The sequence below is a fragment of the Canis aureus genome, chromosome 33 (assembly GCF_053574225.1).
Source record: "Canis aureus isolate CA01 chromosome 33, VMU_Caureus_v.1.0, whole genome shotgun sequence".
Taxonomy (NCBI): domain Eukaryota; kingdom Metazoa; phylum Chordata; class Mammalia; order Carnivora; family Canidae; genus Canis; species Canis aureus.
The window spans coordinates 29,633,281-29,649,501 of NC_135643.1; the positions used below are offsets into that span (position 1 = coordinate 29,633,281).

The 16,221-nt window shown below is 35.6% G+C and overlaps 1 protein-coding gene across 1 annotated transcript in view; it reads right to left on the reverse strand.

Annotated features, from left to right (window-relative positions):
• COL25A1 (collagen type XXV alpha 1 chain) overlaps window positions 1-16,221 on the reverse strand; it is a 446,874-nt gene that overhangs the window by 163,900 nt on the left and 266,753 nt on the right. The window contains exon 5 of the mRNA XM_077882265.1: window positions 13,838-13,855. Coding sequence (XP_077738391.1) covers window positions 13,838-13,855 — 18 coding nt within the window. The remainder of the gene's footprint in view (window positions 1-13,837; window positions 13,856-16,221) is intronic.

Genomic DNA, 16,221 nt, shown 5'->3' on the forward strand with positions numbered 1-16,221 from the left:
GACTTATGTCCTCAATTCTTTTCCAGGCTGCAGTCTGCATTCCCAACTGCTCACCAGATGTCTAAGCCAAGATATGCCATCATCAGCTCAAACTCATCATTCTCAAACCAAACTTCTCAATTTCTACTGCAAGCCTTTCATGACTCCTGACCTTCCTATTTTTTGTTAAGCACACCACTACTCCTCCAACTCTAAAAGGCCAGTGTTATGTTTGATTCAGTAAATGGAATCTATTGCCAAGTCCCAGAGATGTCATTCTCCACAAAAGTCCTTTGAATCTATCTTTCCATGTTTGTTGCCAATACTTATTCCTAGAAAACAGGAATAGTCTACAAGCCTCTTAAATCTTCTCTCACTTTATCCCATCCTACATATTTTTGTCAGATTATGTTTCCTAAGTCACATTTCTGAACATATTCCTCAGCCCGAAAACTGTTAAGGGCCCAGTGAAAAAGTCCTTATAGGCAACAATCCTCCACGGATACAGAAGCTGTTACAGGAAAGGTTGCAGGAAATCAGGCCAATAACACTTGACCTGCTGATCAATGGAACATTACCTGCTTCTTGATAAAATGAAGAGGGGAGTATACTACATCTTCATAAGAGATTATTTCCTAAACATTAAACCAGAGACTAATCATAAACTTCTAAATGGAACTTGCAGTTTGTGAGATATACAGAAGATGAGAACAGGTTAAACAATACCATAAGGATGTCACTAGATCAATTCAGAGTGTGTGGCATTCTATATACAAGTCAAAGGTTGAGGGAAAATTGGTGATGTGAAAACATTTTTATTAAAGGAAGACAACTAGAGAGTAAAAGAGACTATAGAGTTATAGCAATTAAATGCCAATTGGGCTTTGGGTCTTGATTCAAACTAATAATCTATAAAGAGACATGTTTAAGACACCTGGGGAAATTTGAATATGGACCGGGTATGATGATAATAAGAAGTTAGAGTTGATAATTAAATGATGGCTATATTTTAGAAAAACCCTCTCAGAGATTCCTATTTTAGTATTTACAGATGAAATTATATAATATCTAGGTTTTGCTTTTAAATACATCAGCAAACAAAATAAACCAAAACAAAAAGCAAGGGGAAGGGATTCATGAAACAAGATTAGCTATTGAGAATTCTTGAAGCTGGGTGATAGTTCTAGGGCAGTTTATGATACTATTTCCTTTTCCTTTTGAGTATGTTTGAAAATTCCCCAAAGAAATAGTCACATAATCAAAAATTTTATTTTCAGCAACACTTCAGATTCCTACCAAATAAAGTGTTAACTTCTGCCTTATGTCCAAAGTCCACTATGATCTACTCCTAACTTTCCTTTTCTAATTTATCCCCCCCTCCCACCCCTGTCCTGATTCCCCATGAGGACCCTGTCCTCAAGTCAACCTTGAATACTAGCTGTTCTCAGAGGGCCCTTCACTGCTGTCACTTCTGTAAGCAGAGATGCTTCTGCCATTCTTTCTACTAAATAAGCATCCTTAATTATCATTTGACTTGGAATAATTATAGCACACCTTCTTGAAACCTCTTACCTGGCAACTTGAGCTATGGAGCTATTTGAAAAAAAATAAACATAGTAGAAATTTGAGTTTCTGAAAGAAATCTTAGTCCCAGTACAAATGTTAGTCCAGTAAGTGTCCTGTCTCCACCCGCCTCGACAATCTCACTGTCGTCATTACTACCAGTCATTGGTAGCTCATCTCAGTGATTTCTCTTCCCTTCACTTTACTTGATCCTCCTTTGGAGATGTTTTCCCTGTTTTGAAGTCCTAAAGCACTTGTGATTCTTTTATAAAACTTAGCTCACCATGCTAGGTATAAGATTTGTGCTTCATACTGAGCTATCAGGGCCCCTAAGGGCAAGAAGAAAGGTATATGGGGAAATACAACAAGCAATGCCTCTGGAGGCTTTAATACGTACTAACACATGACCTTTGGCAGTCACTTAACCTCTCTGACCCTCAGTTTCTGCATCTGTAGGATGGAACAAACAATATTTAGCTCATATGGGAGTTGCAGAAAGTAATTAAAAGAACATATGGTATGTAAGTATTATTTTCTTCCTCTCTTCTGTTCCTAATTCAAATGTAGTCTTGTACTTTACACATGGTAAGTATCAGTAAATACATTATCAGGTTTCCTGCAACAGAGGTCTCTAAGAAGTTACCAGAGTCAAATTTAGTATTACCTGAATAGCCTGTTGACAGTCAAAAAGTCACAGGTATCTGTATGGCCAACATGTTTCCAATGAATGTTTATGAGGATATATTTGATTACAGCTAGAAGCTGTACTTTTTGAGATCACTCTAATTTCTCATCTCTTGACTCATAACTAGTTCAGAGAGCAGACTAGTAGTAAAAGGAATAAAACAACTTTGCACAGTCTCTTGAAGATGAACTCTATGAAAGAATTTTTTTGAGATGTCTCAAACATGGACAGATGTTTTTGGCTCCTGTCTCCCTCTCATCTGTAACTCCCAACTTTTAGAAAGGAATGTTCTATGTTCATTCTTCCCACATTTTCAATACTGAATTATTCCTAAAACCATGGCAATATTACTTTGAAAACCACCAGGCAACTAAGGTTGCTAAGTAACCTTATAGTTGGAAACCCAGTGACTATTATAGTTCACACAGCTGACCACTCCTCCTTTATCTTCTTCTGGATCTTCCACTGTCTGATGGGGATTTCCTCTGTAGGAGATCTTCCTTTCCTCCCCCTCTACGTACTTCATAACTAACCGTCCTCCACCCATGACTTCTCTTACCCTCCATACACACGTTCTGGTCATTTCACTCATTTCTACAACTGTACACACAGTCCTTCTCTCCAGGACTCTGCCTACTGCCCCGTCTACATTTCTTCCTGAACACATTGTTCTCATCTCAGACCCTGATGCCCTCCAGTAAGACTGCTTAGTTTTCTCCAAGTAAGTAACATGTACTTCATTCAGGGTCATGATGGACCAAACTGAGAGTGTATTAATTAGATAAGGAGGTCTTCCTCCAGGTAGATGTAGCCCCAAGCGAGAGCTCATAGTTTGGCAAGTGAAGCATGAGCTGAATTTCAGACCTTTCCTGTGCCTTTGCTGAGTAGCCTTGCACAGCACACAACTGTGTGAGTGTAAATGGTGGCCCTGAATTTATTGCAAGGAGTAACATTACTTTTGGAAATTGAAAATCACATTATTTTTATTGTTTTCCAAATAGCTCCATAGTTCAGGTTGCCAGGTAAAAGGTTTCAAGGAAAGTGTGCCATAACTATTCTTACTAAATGATACTTGATATTTATTCAACTATATCAATTAAGGATGCATCACCTTTGATTTGTTTTCATCTCAGTGTATTTTCTTATTTTTTAAAAGATATTCTATTGATTTATTTAAGAAAGAAAGAGTGAGCATGAGAGAGCACAAGTAGGGGAAGGAGCAGAGAGAGAAGTAGACTCCCCACTGAGTAGGGAGTCCTACGTGGGCTTGATCCCAGGACCCAGGGGTCATGATCTGAGCAGGAGACAGACTTAACTGACTGAGCCACTGGGGCACCCTTCGGTGTATTTTTTTATAGAAAGAGTATTTACTAAATGTGAGTTATGACAATGAATTATGGCTGATCTAAATCTTAAATAATTAGCATTGAATGCACTGATCATTTGAAAAAAATAAACCAGAAGTGTAGAGGCTCACATTAACTTAGGAAGGTAGTAGAGTCTCCTGTAGTTATTATTTAAACTAAGTTCAAATATGACCTACCCAAAAGGAAGAAGATGGAATAAAATGTTTCTGGAGCCATTCTTTCTACCTGCTGTCTTATAGCATTCCTCTATTTTAATCTCCACATGGTCCAATAAATACATTCCGTATTTAAAACATAGTATCAATTAAATATGACTGGAGATATTTAGAGAGAAAATAAATTTAGCTGATTAAGAATTTTGATTAGCATATTAAAATTATCAAACAAAGGAATCCATAAAAACGTATATGTGAAATTATATACACTTACATTACTTGAGAAAATTTATAAATAAAATATTTTGAAGTTTGAAACATTTCAAAGTAAGTCAATTTTATTTCAGTGAAGAATAGTATTTCTAACTAAAACTGCTCACTATCTTTAGAAAAAAATCACACACACAAATATGCACTAAATATTTGTTTTAGATAGAGTATCCCATACTATAATCACATCTAACAGTAATAATCACTTTTCGTGAATTTCTTAATTTTAAAATTGAACTACTTAACCTAAATTTCTATATGATTTGAGGCCTTTATTCTATTGGATGTTTATCTAGAAGATGAGGTCCTATTATAAGGGTTGTATGACTTCATGGCTGTCTTAGTGTGAGTGTTCATGTGAGAGGGTTTTTAATGTAGATGCTTACATGTGCATAAATGGACTTTAATAATAACACAAATGCCATACACTCTTCTAAATGTTTCACTAAGTCATGTATTAAGTCAAGCCAACCATTTTTATTTTATGTTAAAAAAACTGAAAGGAAAACAGACAATTTGCTCAAAGTCATATAGTTTGTAAGTGACCAGTATTTAAACACAGGTGTCTGCCCGTGTAGACCATTCCCTTAACCCTACTTAATGTATTCCATATGCTCCCTTTAAAAACAGACCCTATGGCAGCCCGGATGGCTCAGTGGTTTAGCACCGCCTTCAGTCCAGGACCTGATCCTGGAGACCCGGGATCGAGACCCATGTCGGGCTCCCTGCATGGAGCCTGCTTCTTCCTCTGCCTGTGTCCATGCCTCTCTCTCTCTCTCTCTCTCTCTCTCTCTGTCTCTCAAGAATAAATAAATAAAAATCTTTAAAAAATAAAAAAAATAAATAAAAACAGACCCTAAAAGTTGGCATTTTCAGTTGTTTCAGTCATTTCATAATTAAATGCATATAAAATTATCTTTAAATCTGAATTATTAATTGTAGGCATTTATTTTTCTTAATTTTATTTACTTATTGGGGGAGAGGAGGCGGCAAGGAGGAGCAGAGAGAGAGGGAAAGGGACAAACAGATTCCATGCTCAGCATGGAATCCAATCTCAGGACTCTGAGGTCATGACCTGAGCCCAGACCAAGAATCCGCCACTTAACTGACTGAGCCACTCAGGTGTCCCAATTGTAGACATTTATTCAATAAAAATTTAGTGTGCATTTTCTCTATAACATCACATTATAAAGAAATTGAGATACAAAAATGAGTAAGTTTAGGGACTGATAACAGCTTCAACATATGTAAATCAAAGTTGGAATAATTATTCATGAAAGGCTATGTCCCATACACCTTTATTCAGACAGAATTAAAAGCAATATATTTGATGAAAATAAAGCATGAAGTTGTTCACAGAAACAAATTCTTCGATTAATTTCAGTGGGAAAAAATTTTAAGCTAAAATTAAATATTGAGATGATGTTATACCGTTTCAATATACAAATCACCATGTAAAAAAGGAAATATGGGTAATAATAAAATAAATAAGCTCTTATACTATGTATATAAGTATATATTTATATAGTGTTAAGTATATATAGGTATAAGCTATATGGAGTACAATGGAGTCTTTCAATTAACCACTTACTTAATAAAATACAAAAAAAATTAAAATGTTAAGATTTTTATAATCATTTTCTTTATCATATAACCACTACATAAAATATAGATAATGGGGAATGATACTATTTTTTCAGATCTAAAATGATTTATTCAGGATAGAATACATTACTAGTTTAATATGATAGTTCTATTATGTATTGAACAAAAGAAATATTTTTCTATACACACACACATACACACATGCACACACACAGACACATGCTTTTCAAATTTATCGGAGAATGTACATGTCCTCCCCTTGCCCCCAAGTGAGACTATATGGATCTGGAAAAGCCTGGACTGGAACACAAACATGAAATATGGGAATTGCTAAAGTGTTAGGTTAGAAGGAGCTTAGTATATAATTAAAAACATATGAACATAAAGTTAAATATTGTCCCAAAATATACTATTTTATTTGGGAATAATTCCTTACAAGACACACACAGCTTGATTCTTGTACATTTTAGCAAAATATTGTGAAATGGCAGTGACAATGTCAGAACAGCAACAACAAAAAAGCAAAAGGGGATTTGTTGGAAAAAGGCAATGTGACATCTTCCACTTCTTTCAAGTGCATTTGAAAAAATACAAATGGAAGCCACACGCCTTCATGTGCAGTTGTCTGATGGTATTTGCTTGTGGTTTTCTCTTACATTTTTTTCTCACTGAGTAATACAGAATTACAACATACATGCCGCATTAGTCCTCCAAATTCCTAAGGGAATTATATTTCCTTTATACTCACATGCGACTCCAAAGGGGAGTTACGAGGAGGGCTTAAAATTCTGAAAATTTTATGCAAAAGAAATGCCCTTGGTACAGAAGGGGTATCTTTCACTTAATACAGTGGTTCCACTATCCCCTTAACCTTTATTAAACATACTGATGGAGTTATTGGGAGCGAATAAAAGGCCATTGTATCTCCATAATGCACATAAGATGAACTGCTGAGAAGTATTTTTTTAAAACTAGTTTCTACAATTTCTACTAAAGTATTTATTAGTAGGAGAATATTATTGTTTAAGAAATGTGGCATTAAACACAATCACCATAAACTAGTTTCCATAACTGTCTTGATTATTAAGAATCAAAGATAAGCCTTGAACCCTATAAATAAATGGCTAAAAACTAAAATAATACATCATAAGAATGGCCCTGGATTAAGGCTATCTGTTTATTTGACCAAATATTAAATATCAATATATATAAACTACTATATTGAAAGGAAACAAAGATATCCAAACTCTCCAAACCAAGTGGAAGTGAGATATTAAAATTGACAAATGTTCAGTAAAATACCAGAGCTTAGAAACATCAGAGACCTGTTTTATTTTTTATTGTATTTTTTATTTTTTTAAAAGATTTTATTTATTTATTCATGACAGATACAGAGAGAGAGGCAGAGACACAGGCAGAGCAAGAAGCAGGCTCCATGCAGGGAGCCTGATGTAGGACTTGATCCCGGGTCTCCAGGATCATGCCCTGGGCTGAAGGCGGCGCTAAACCGCTGAGCCACCAGAGCTGCCCAGAGACCTGTTTTAAATGGCATTATTGATGACACATGGTAATATGACAGGACATTTAGAATCATGAAGATAAATTGATAATTTTAGAAAAGTGATAGTTTTCTTTCTCCTTCAGCTCCTTTTTCCTTACCTTTACATATACTATTCATAACAGCATTTGTTGAACATCTACTATTTACCAGGTACTAAGTAAAATGTTATGGAGGATACTAAAGATGAGAGAAAGCATAACTCTGCCCTTGGAGACCATAAAAGCTAGCAATCAAGAGAGAAGGGATGTGTATAAATGACTATAACACAAGAGAAGGAGGAAAAAGTACAATAGAGGGAGGAAATTAATATTTATTGAGTGCCTGCCATGTTATAAGCACTGCATTAAGAGTCATACATATATTATCTTATTTTAATCCTCACACTATCTGTTGAGATAAGAAATTATCATCTCTGCCTTACAGATGGGGAAAATGAGATTCAGAGGACTGGGTAACTTGCCCAAGGTCACAGAGCTTGTAAATGAAAAACTAAGATCTGACTTACAATCTCTCTGATTTCATTATCTATGCCCCTCTCTACGGTAAAGTAGTATAAAAATCTGTCCACATAAAGTGCTGTGGTGATTTAGCAAGAGTGCAGCTATCTTGATTGAAGAAGAGATACTTCGGTAAGTATGAAAGGTAACCATATCTGGATGTGTGAAACCAGTATACCTAGGGGCAAAGAGGGAAACGGTTCTGAGAAAAGAACAATCTAAGAAAAGACAAATGAAGAGAAACAGATTTGAAGAGAAAAAAAAGTACAGGGCTGTATCTGATTTGGATGAAGCATTGTGTTCAGAGCATTAACGAAAAATTAGAGGGAGATAGGGCTAGAAAAATAGGCCAAATCAAAAGATTTAAATGTCAGGCAAATAATTAGATTTTGTTGGCCTCTAAATGATAATCATATTGAAATTTAAAGTTTAGGGGTCAGAAGAATGACACAATCAGAACCATGAGAAAAAAACTTTACCCAGGAGACATATATGGGATGATACTGGCTGATGCTATGCTCCATCCTAACTCTCAGTATCTCTGTCATACAGACAGGAAGAAGCTAAATGTTCACTTTCCTGACTCACCTCCCTTGCAGCCATGACCGGCCAGGCAGACAACAGTCATATCCTTACAGCTTGCAGAATGGCAATGGGGAAATCAGAATCAAGAGAAACAAAAATGTGGAATTGTCAGGCAGGCAGTAAGCTAGAGGGATTTCACTGTTCTGTGGTTGCATCCAGCATAAGCACCACAACTCTCAAGCCTGGTAGTAGACAGGAAAGGAAAAGGAGGACTTGGCATGAAGAGTCATGTGGACAGGAAATGTGGGCATGGGGAGCCAGGACTCAACTATCAGAAGAGGGGTATCTGAATGTGGGCAGAAACTCAATTCTTAGAACTAAGGCATGGCACCAGGACCACACTTAGAGCAATGGGTCACCTACATATTTTTTTTTCACCTACATTTTGGAAAAGTTTCCTTAAATGCCTTACATTTAAGGTCCCCATGATACCTGGGGATTCCCCAATGTGCAGGTGCAGGGCAGGACTGGCAGGTGGGGTTGCACTCATCCTCAGAATGGCAGGTCTTCCAGAATTGACAGAACTTTAATGCTCTCCTTGACTACTAATATTAAAAGAACTGCCAAAAGAACAGAGACTGGGTCGGTCTTGTTCACCACAACTTCACAGCCTTATTGCTGTGCCTTGTACATAGTAGCTAAACAAAAACTTTATGGTACTGACTTCAACTGTGCTAATATGAATATGAATTAATGAACAAACAGGGTGACTTTCATTTCAATAGATTAATTTTACTCCACCCTTCCCAAATAATTCTCATTGACCTCTAGTTTGAAATACACTCACCTAATTTCCTTTCCTCCTTTCTTCCCTTACTTGCTCTCTCATCCCTAATTTTTTCTTCTTCCCAGCCATTTTTTCCCTAGTTTCTGCAACATTATTTACTCTATCCCATTCTTTTTCCTCTCCGAGGATTTGATTTCCTTTAATACAGTGGATTCACAGCAGCATCCTCTCCATTCATTTCCCTGCCTCTTTTCTTATCTTAACCACAGCTGCTAGAATTGCCTTTTTTCCCTTCTTAATACCCTTTCACCATCTCATTTCCCTTGCCAAGAACCATTTGCTCACCCAATTAGGGAAATGCAAAGACTCACCTCTCTTTCCTAAGGCCCATTTTTGTATTCAGTTTCATACTATCACTGCAGTCATTTAGCCTTGCAGTCTTCACAATTTCTTAACAATCTAGGTTAAATCCACCTAAGCCATCTTCAGCTTTCAGAAGATGACCAGAAGAAATCCCTGAGTAACAGACATTTTCCCTCTTTACTATCAGTCTACAAAATAAAACTTTATTAACCTAGAAGTCCTTACCAAAGAAAATGTGATATCGAAGAAGCAGAATCGAGCCTTTCCCTCTCTAAAGAAGAGTTTTGCACTGAATAATACTGTGAATAAGATGACGTGGGAATGTTCAACCTATGCGAGAACACTACTGACATAAACATTTGCACATGAATAACAAGTTGCCAATTATAATTCTGTCCAAGTACTTTAGTAAACTTTAAAGGATGTATAATCTCTAAACATTGACAATTCTTTTTTTTTTTTTTTTTTGGAATTTAGCTGTTTGGAAATCTGATTGTATCTTCCCACAGGAATCCTAATAAAATATGGTTTATGTTCCCAGCTCAATCCACAAAAGCCTATTCCTAATGCACCAAAAATTTTTCTTATTGTACAATCTAAACAGTATCAGTAATACTGTCTTAATGGAAAATCTGTAAACTTGGATTTTGGATTTTAGAAATGCATCTCTCACAATGCTACCCACTCAGTGGAAGTATGGATTTTCAGTGTACTAAGTAGTCCAGCTAAGGAGTTATCTCTGGATGACATAGTTACGACTCAGGGAGCAGGTGAGAAACTTGGTTTGAGGACTAGTAAAGGGAATTTGTTTGGAGAAATGTTGGTTAGGTAGCAAACTTTGTTCTTCCTTTTTTTTCCTTAACTAGCTGCAAAAAGAGATGAGAAGAGAGGGTAATAGAAAATTTTGCAATATTCATGCTCTTCCCTTTTCCCACAGTTAACAATATGTGCTAAGAAGCCATAGCCCCAATATGGGATAAGGGAGGAGCAGGATAAGCAGGGAAGAAATGTGGCACATTAGTCGCATTGAAATATATATATATTTATATAAATATATATTTCAATAAATAAATATATATAAATATATATTTATCTCACAAAATATATATATATCTCACAAAAAATTAGTAATGAAGAATTTTAGCTAAGAAATATTATAAAATTAGGGAATTTAAAGAAGTAGATATTTTAAGAAAAAAGTGGATATCATTTTAAGTCACCAAAAAGATGAAGGAAAAAAAGGGAAGACATACCCCCAATTATAAGTTTCTGTACACTATATATACACTGTATGTGAATAGAATCATTTTTAGTAAGCCAAAAAACAGAACATGAACATTTTAAGAGAAATTTAATCAAAGAAAACTTTCAACCATTTAAAAACTCATAAAAATTTCCTAATTTAGGTATTAAATGTACAATCCTTGCTTATTTGCTGTATGTACATTATACATATGTGTTAAATAGATTTAATGTATAGTTTATATAAATTTACTCAAGGAAAAAGTGGATTCACGGTAATATGGTAATGTATGATATAATTGTATAAAATACTATAACTCTGCTGCACATATTGATAAACACATTCACATTTCTCAGTGTTCATATTTTTAGATACATAAAATTTATTCTTGGAGGTAAAGGCCTATTTAATTTCTAATTTTTACAGAAGAAATTTCCCAAAAGTAGATCAGCGGCTAGGAAAGTAATACATTATAGTAGGTGGTAGGGAAAATAAAAATACAGATGGAAAGGAGCCTTTATATCAAAATACATCTATACTTCATAAAAATCTCAGTGCATAATTAATAATCATTAAGCACTAAATGAAAAACCCCATTAAGAATTATTTAATTTAAAATCTAAAATTGGAAGTTTCCTTTGAAAAAAGTTATGATGATGATGTAGAGTTCAGGCATAGGTCAGAGTTTTCCCTTGGGGGCATACCAACAAAACTCTCTGCCTACCTTTCGTGCCTGAGAAAGACAATGTGAGTTATTTCCTAGCCTTGCATTTCCCCTCATGCCTATTCTTCCTGAATCCATGGCTTATCCTTTTGCTGCGACAAGAGGGAGACACTTTGAACAAAATGATCATGGGATTTGAGTGTCCACTAAAGTCAAACAGATAGCCAAGATGAAGAAAAGCCAGAGCAGGTCACCATTTTAAAATGCCAATTCTATCCTCCTTGAAAGGTTCCAAAATTTTCAAGTACAGGCAGTTAGACAGACATTACTTTTTTAAGTGTCATGATATATTTTCAGATCTTGGTGACAGTAATCTGTGACATTCTGCCCACTCTTGGCTTCCTATGCTGGTTCGTCATCTTTCTTCTGCCCGTGAACTGTGGCTACAAACCAAGATTCATGAACATATTCTTCTTACAGTTATTTTCTTTAACATCTCATTAACTAATATGCTTTCAATGCTCTCTTTTTGTCCAATTCTCTAAGTCCTTACATCCATATCTGAATTTTCCCCTCTTTGTTTTGTCTATAAGGACTCTTGCACTTGGACGTCATCACAGATCTAGGTGCCAACCCTCATCCCTGCCTCCCTCCAAGGCAGTGTGAATACAGGTCCCACACTTCCCTACATCCCTATGGCTTCCTGCATTCCTCTAGCAGCTGGAGCACACTGGACCTCCTGGGGCAGGCCAGAAGTGTGGAGGAGTTAACACCCAGCCACAATTCTCAATAATGAAGGAAGGAAAATTAGTGGATAAATAGATCCATTTCCCCGCCTTTCAGTGGGCAATTCTGAGACAAGCTCTCTAAGTCTCTCACCACTTCCTCAGGAATACATCTGTTTTCTGGCCATCTTGCCTTTCCTGTATCATTTCCTCACTCCCTCACAATGTTTCCTGGGATTGTCACCCAAAGAAATTACTTATACCCAAATCCTTATCTAAAAGACTGCTTTAAAAAAAATAAAAAATAAATAAAAAATAAATAAAAGACTGCTTTAGGGTAGGCAGAGGTGATCCAGGCTAAGACAGAGGTCCTATTAATACTTAAAATATGTTACAGATTATAATAATCACAGAACCAGCATTCCAACTTCATTTATCTTGTCATCTCTCCTTTTAGTCTTCTCTTGAGAGCTGAGTGCTACAGGGGTAGGAGGTTTTTACAGACATATTTGACTTCTGCCTCTGTTTTATGGTGTCACTCCAGATGAGTCATGTATCTCTTCTGATTCTGAGTGTGTGTGTGTGTGCATGTGTGTGTGTGTGTTATGTGTGTGTATAAAATAGTGCTTTCCAGGGCTGTTGTAAGCATTAAGTAAAATATAGCATGCAAAGCACCTTTTACTTTGACTTCATCTCATAATATAGCAGTTCCAAATTTAGGAAACAAGCTACAATTTTCTTTTGCAGGTTTTTTTTCCCCTCTGATAATTGAGCCAACTTAGAAAATAAGAATGGAAATCACAAATAATAAGAGTATCCTCTGATATGAATATAAATTAATTATACATCAAACATTTTCTCATGAACATGCTATGGAAAGGACTGTTCTACTGAAGTATATAGTGCTTTTTTGTTTTGTTAGATAGCCTTAGCCCCTGAGCTCATAAAAACTATAAGTAATATTCTCATGATCTAGTATAAGAATTAGCTCCCAATAAACAATTTGAACATTGACTAGCAAAAATATCATGGAAATTGTTTATTTACAAAATAATCTAGGGCATAAATAGCATTTGGTATATCAAGGGGAAAGAGGAACTCAATAAATAGCTATGTTATTTACAGGTATTATGGTGTTAAAGCTAAAACATTAATAATGGCTTTCCCTTCTCCATTGTTTCCTACAGACCACAATCAGTATTAGTATCGAGCTTGTTGTTTTTTACTGACTCTTCATTTCTGACAACTTTCTTCTTTTGTACTTTCATCTTCCTACGCATTCGTCCCCTTTCTAAAATTTCCTCATTTTCTTCAATATGATTTATAGTTCTGAAGATTTTTCAGTTGACTGCATTCACATTTAATTATAAATCATGTCATCAGCAGTTGGTTTATATTGAAAATGTAGATCAAATTCAATATCTGTCTGTAATGAATCAAAAGTAGCTGGTATGATCACCGTCTAAATAATTAGAGTCTGTGTGGATTTACAGCAACATTATTAGTACATGATTAATCAGTACCTAATGCAAACCAGTTCATACCCACATCTACTTAGTCATTTTATCTTATATTAAAGTCCTGTGGCACTGTTTCAGATCAGTTAAGAGTTTTACTTTGTATGATAGTACATTGTTAAACTTGCCATCTGGCCCAACAGCTGATGTGGCTCACACAACCCTGGAGAGGCCCCAGAGCTTTACTCCTGGGAAATATTTAGTCTACTGTGTGGTGTCATGATTACCGGTTCATAGCTTTTCTATAGTCTTTGAAAAGAATTGCAGAAAAATCTCCACACTGAGTAAATTCTAAATTGAAATCAATTTGTTAGGAAAAGAATTCACTTACCTGAGGACCAGGTTGACCCTGAAATTGAAAAGAAAAAAGGAAAACAATTACAGAATTGTCATTGTAAGTGAATAAGTGAATACTTTCACTAGCAAAACTAGTTCTGAAAATCTTTACAAAATGTTTGAAGATATTAGTACCTAACTACTGACAAATTTTACTCTGTGGTTTTAAAAAATATCATATTTTTATTCTATGATACTTATCTAAAATCTTGCTATTATGGTCTATTATATGTCAACTCCAAAATGACTCAAGGGCTTTTAGTATGCTCTAGGGTTAAACTGGAGAAAAAGAAGGTAAAAGGTGAACTACATTATTGTAATGAATGGATTACTTAAATAGAAGGCCTTTTAGCACAGACTATTACTATGAGCTACATATCAAAGAGCACAATGACAAGAAAAAAAGAGGCAGATATTTTTACTTTTAGAATTCCCTGAGTCTTTGGATTTCTCATTGTTTCAATAATACTTTAAGTCAATTTTAAAAATTAACACCTGTCTTTTGCTCTGTACAATCCAACCAAAGGGCATTTAAAAAGAATATGAGAGGTCTTGGGCTCAATTAAAGTGCATCATAATTCCCTATTCAGTCAATAGATCATGGAAACCACTGGACAATCTAATTCAGTTTGAATGTCACTTTGTTGTTTAAGCTGAGAAAAATTCCAAAGCAGCAGAACTGTAAATGCTTCTTAAGGAAAATCACCTGTAAATAAAAGTATTGATTACATATCACCTTCTTAAAACCTCTAATTGAGTTTCATATAAGATGAGATGAAATAAAAAGTGTACACCAAGTTAGGGAATCTTTAAAAATAAATTAATAATGTACAATCTTATTGTACCAGCTGTATGTCACTGGGTATCAATACAGAAAAGCACAGAACTAGTACAACTCCCAGAGAATACTCTCCTTCTCCCTCCTTCTCTCCCTCCCTCTTTCTCTCTTTCCTTCTTTCTCAGCCTCTCTCCAGGCTTACAACTTCTCTAGGTAATTGTTTTCTAACTAACCAGGAATAGAACAGATGATTTTTAAGAGTTTTGTCTGAAAATATCTTAAGCCAGATTTTATCTAATCAAACCAGCAAAGGAAGCAAAACCAGTTACTGTGGATGTTTTTCACACCACTTGTATACTCTAGTAGTGAAGAGGGAGAAATGAATAACATTAATTCCTTTCCAAGTACCCAGGCACTTTTGGACATGTTAGTCCGTTTATTCCTTATGACTGCTCTGCATTTTACAAATGAAGAAACTGAGGCTCATAGAAATCAACTAACACTCACACAGCCTAGAGGTGGAAAAGCCAGATTTTAAACCCAAATCTGATCCCAATGTTCGAGCATTTTCCACCGGGTCATTCTGCCTTTCACTGAAGTTTAAATTTGCAGTTGTACGCAGACTTACTCAGATCAACAATGGTATCGGAGCAGCCTTCAGCTGAGTGGATGCTCTAAACTTCCCTATGGCCCCTGGATTGCAAGCAACAGTGTGAATCTCTGCTTGGAGATATAGACCTAGGACCAGCAGGCACCCAGCCTATTAACTGATATCTATACACAAACCAGGTCAGCTAAGCTTCTTGAGGGTAACATACAATCCTAAAATCAGGGCTAAACATGGGGAACCTACAAAGGTAGAGCTCTCCACCTACATGTAAATGCAGATCTTCCCAGATCCATGTAATGGACAAGATTACAATACATGCTCATTCCCACTGACACTCTGTCTCTCTCTGGATGCTTTAAACTCTGTCCTTTCTGAAGTTTCAAACTAAAGTAAACTCAGAAATATGAACATGCATCTTTTAAAGAAACTCAGAATACATTACATCTTTTATAAGTTTTCTTGGTGAAACCCAAAGGTAGGATTGTCTAAAATCAGAAATACTTATTACCAAAGAATAGAGTTAAGCATCATTGCTGAGATCTTTTTATTCCTACAATTGTTCTGCAGATCACAGCTTTCCTGTCTATCTTTAAAATGTGGTATCTCTACCATTACACTGAACAAATGATTTTAGTGCAATGTCTGCATACATTTGTATGTTATTCTAGACAAATATACATTATGTTCTGGATTTATGTTAGTGGTAGTGAAAAAAAACAATAAACGACAGTAAAATTAAAAAGTTGACTTTTATGTAGGTATTAACAATTATATAGTACCAGGAAACTCAGACAACTATAATGTGTGACATGAATTTCAAATATCTGTGGTGTGCATGATTGTGTGTGTGTGTAGGGTGGGGAACATGAAAAGGAGATATGAAAGGGGGTTGATAGAGAGGCTTCTCCCCCATATTATGCATATAACATGACAAATTTGATAACTGTCCCTAAAACATGTATTACACCATGCAAACCTTACACAAGATTCC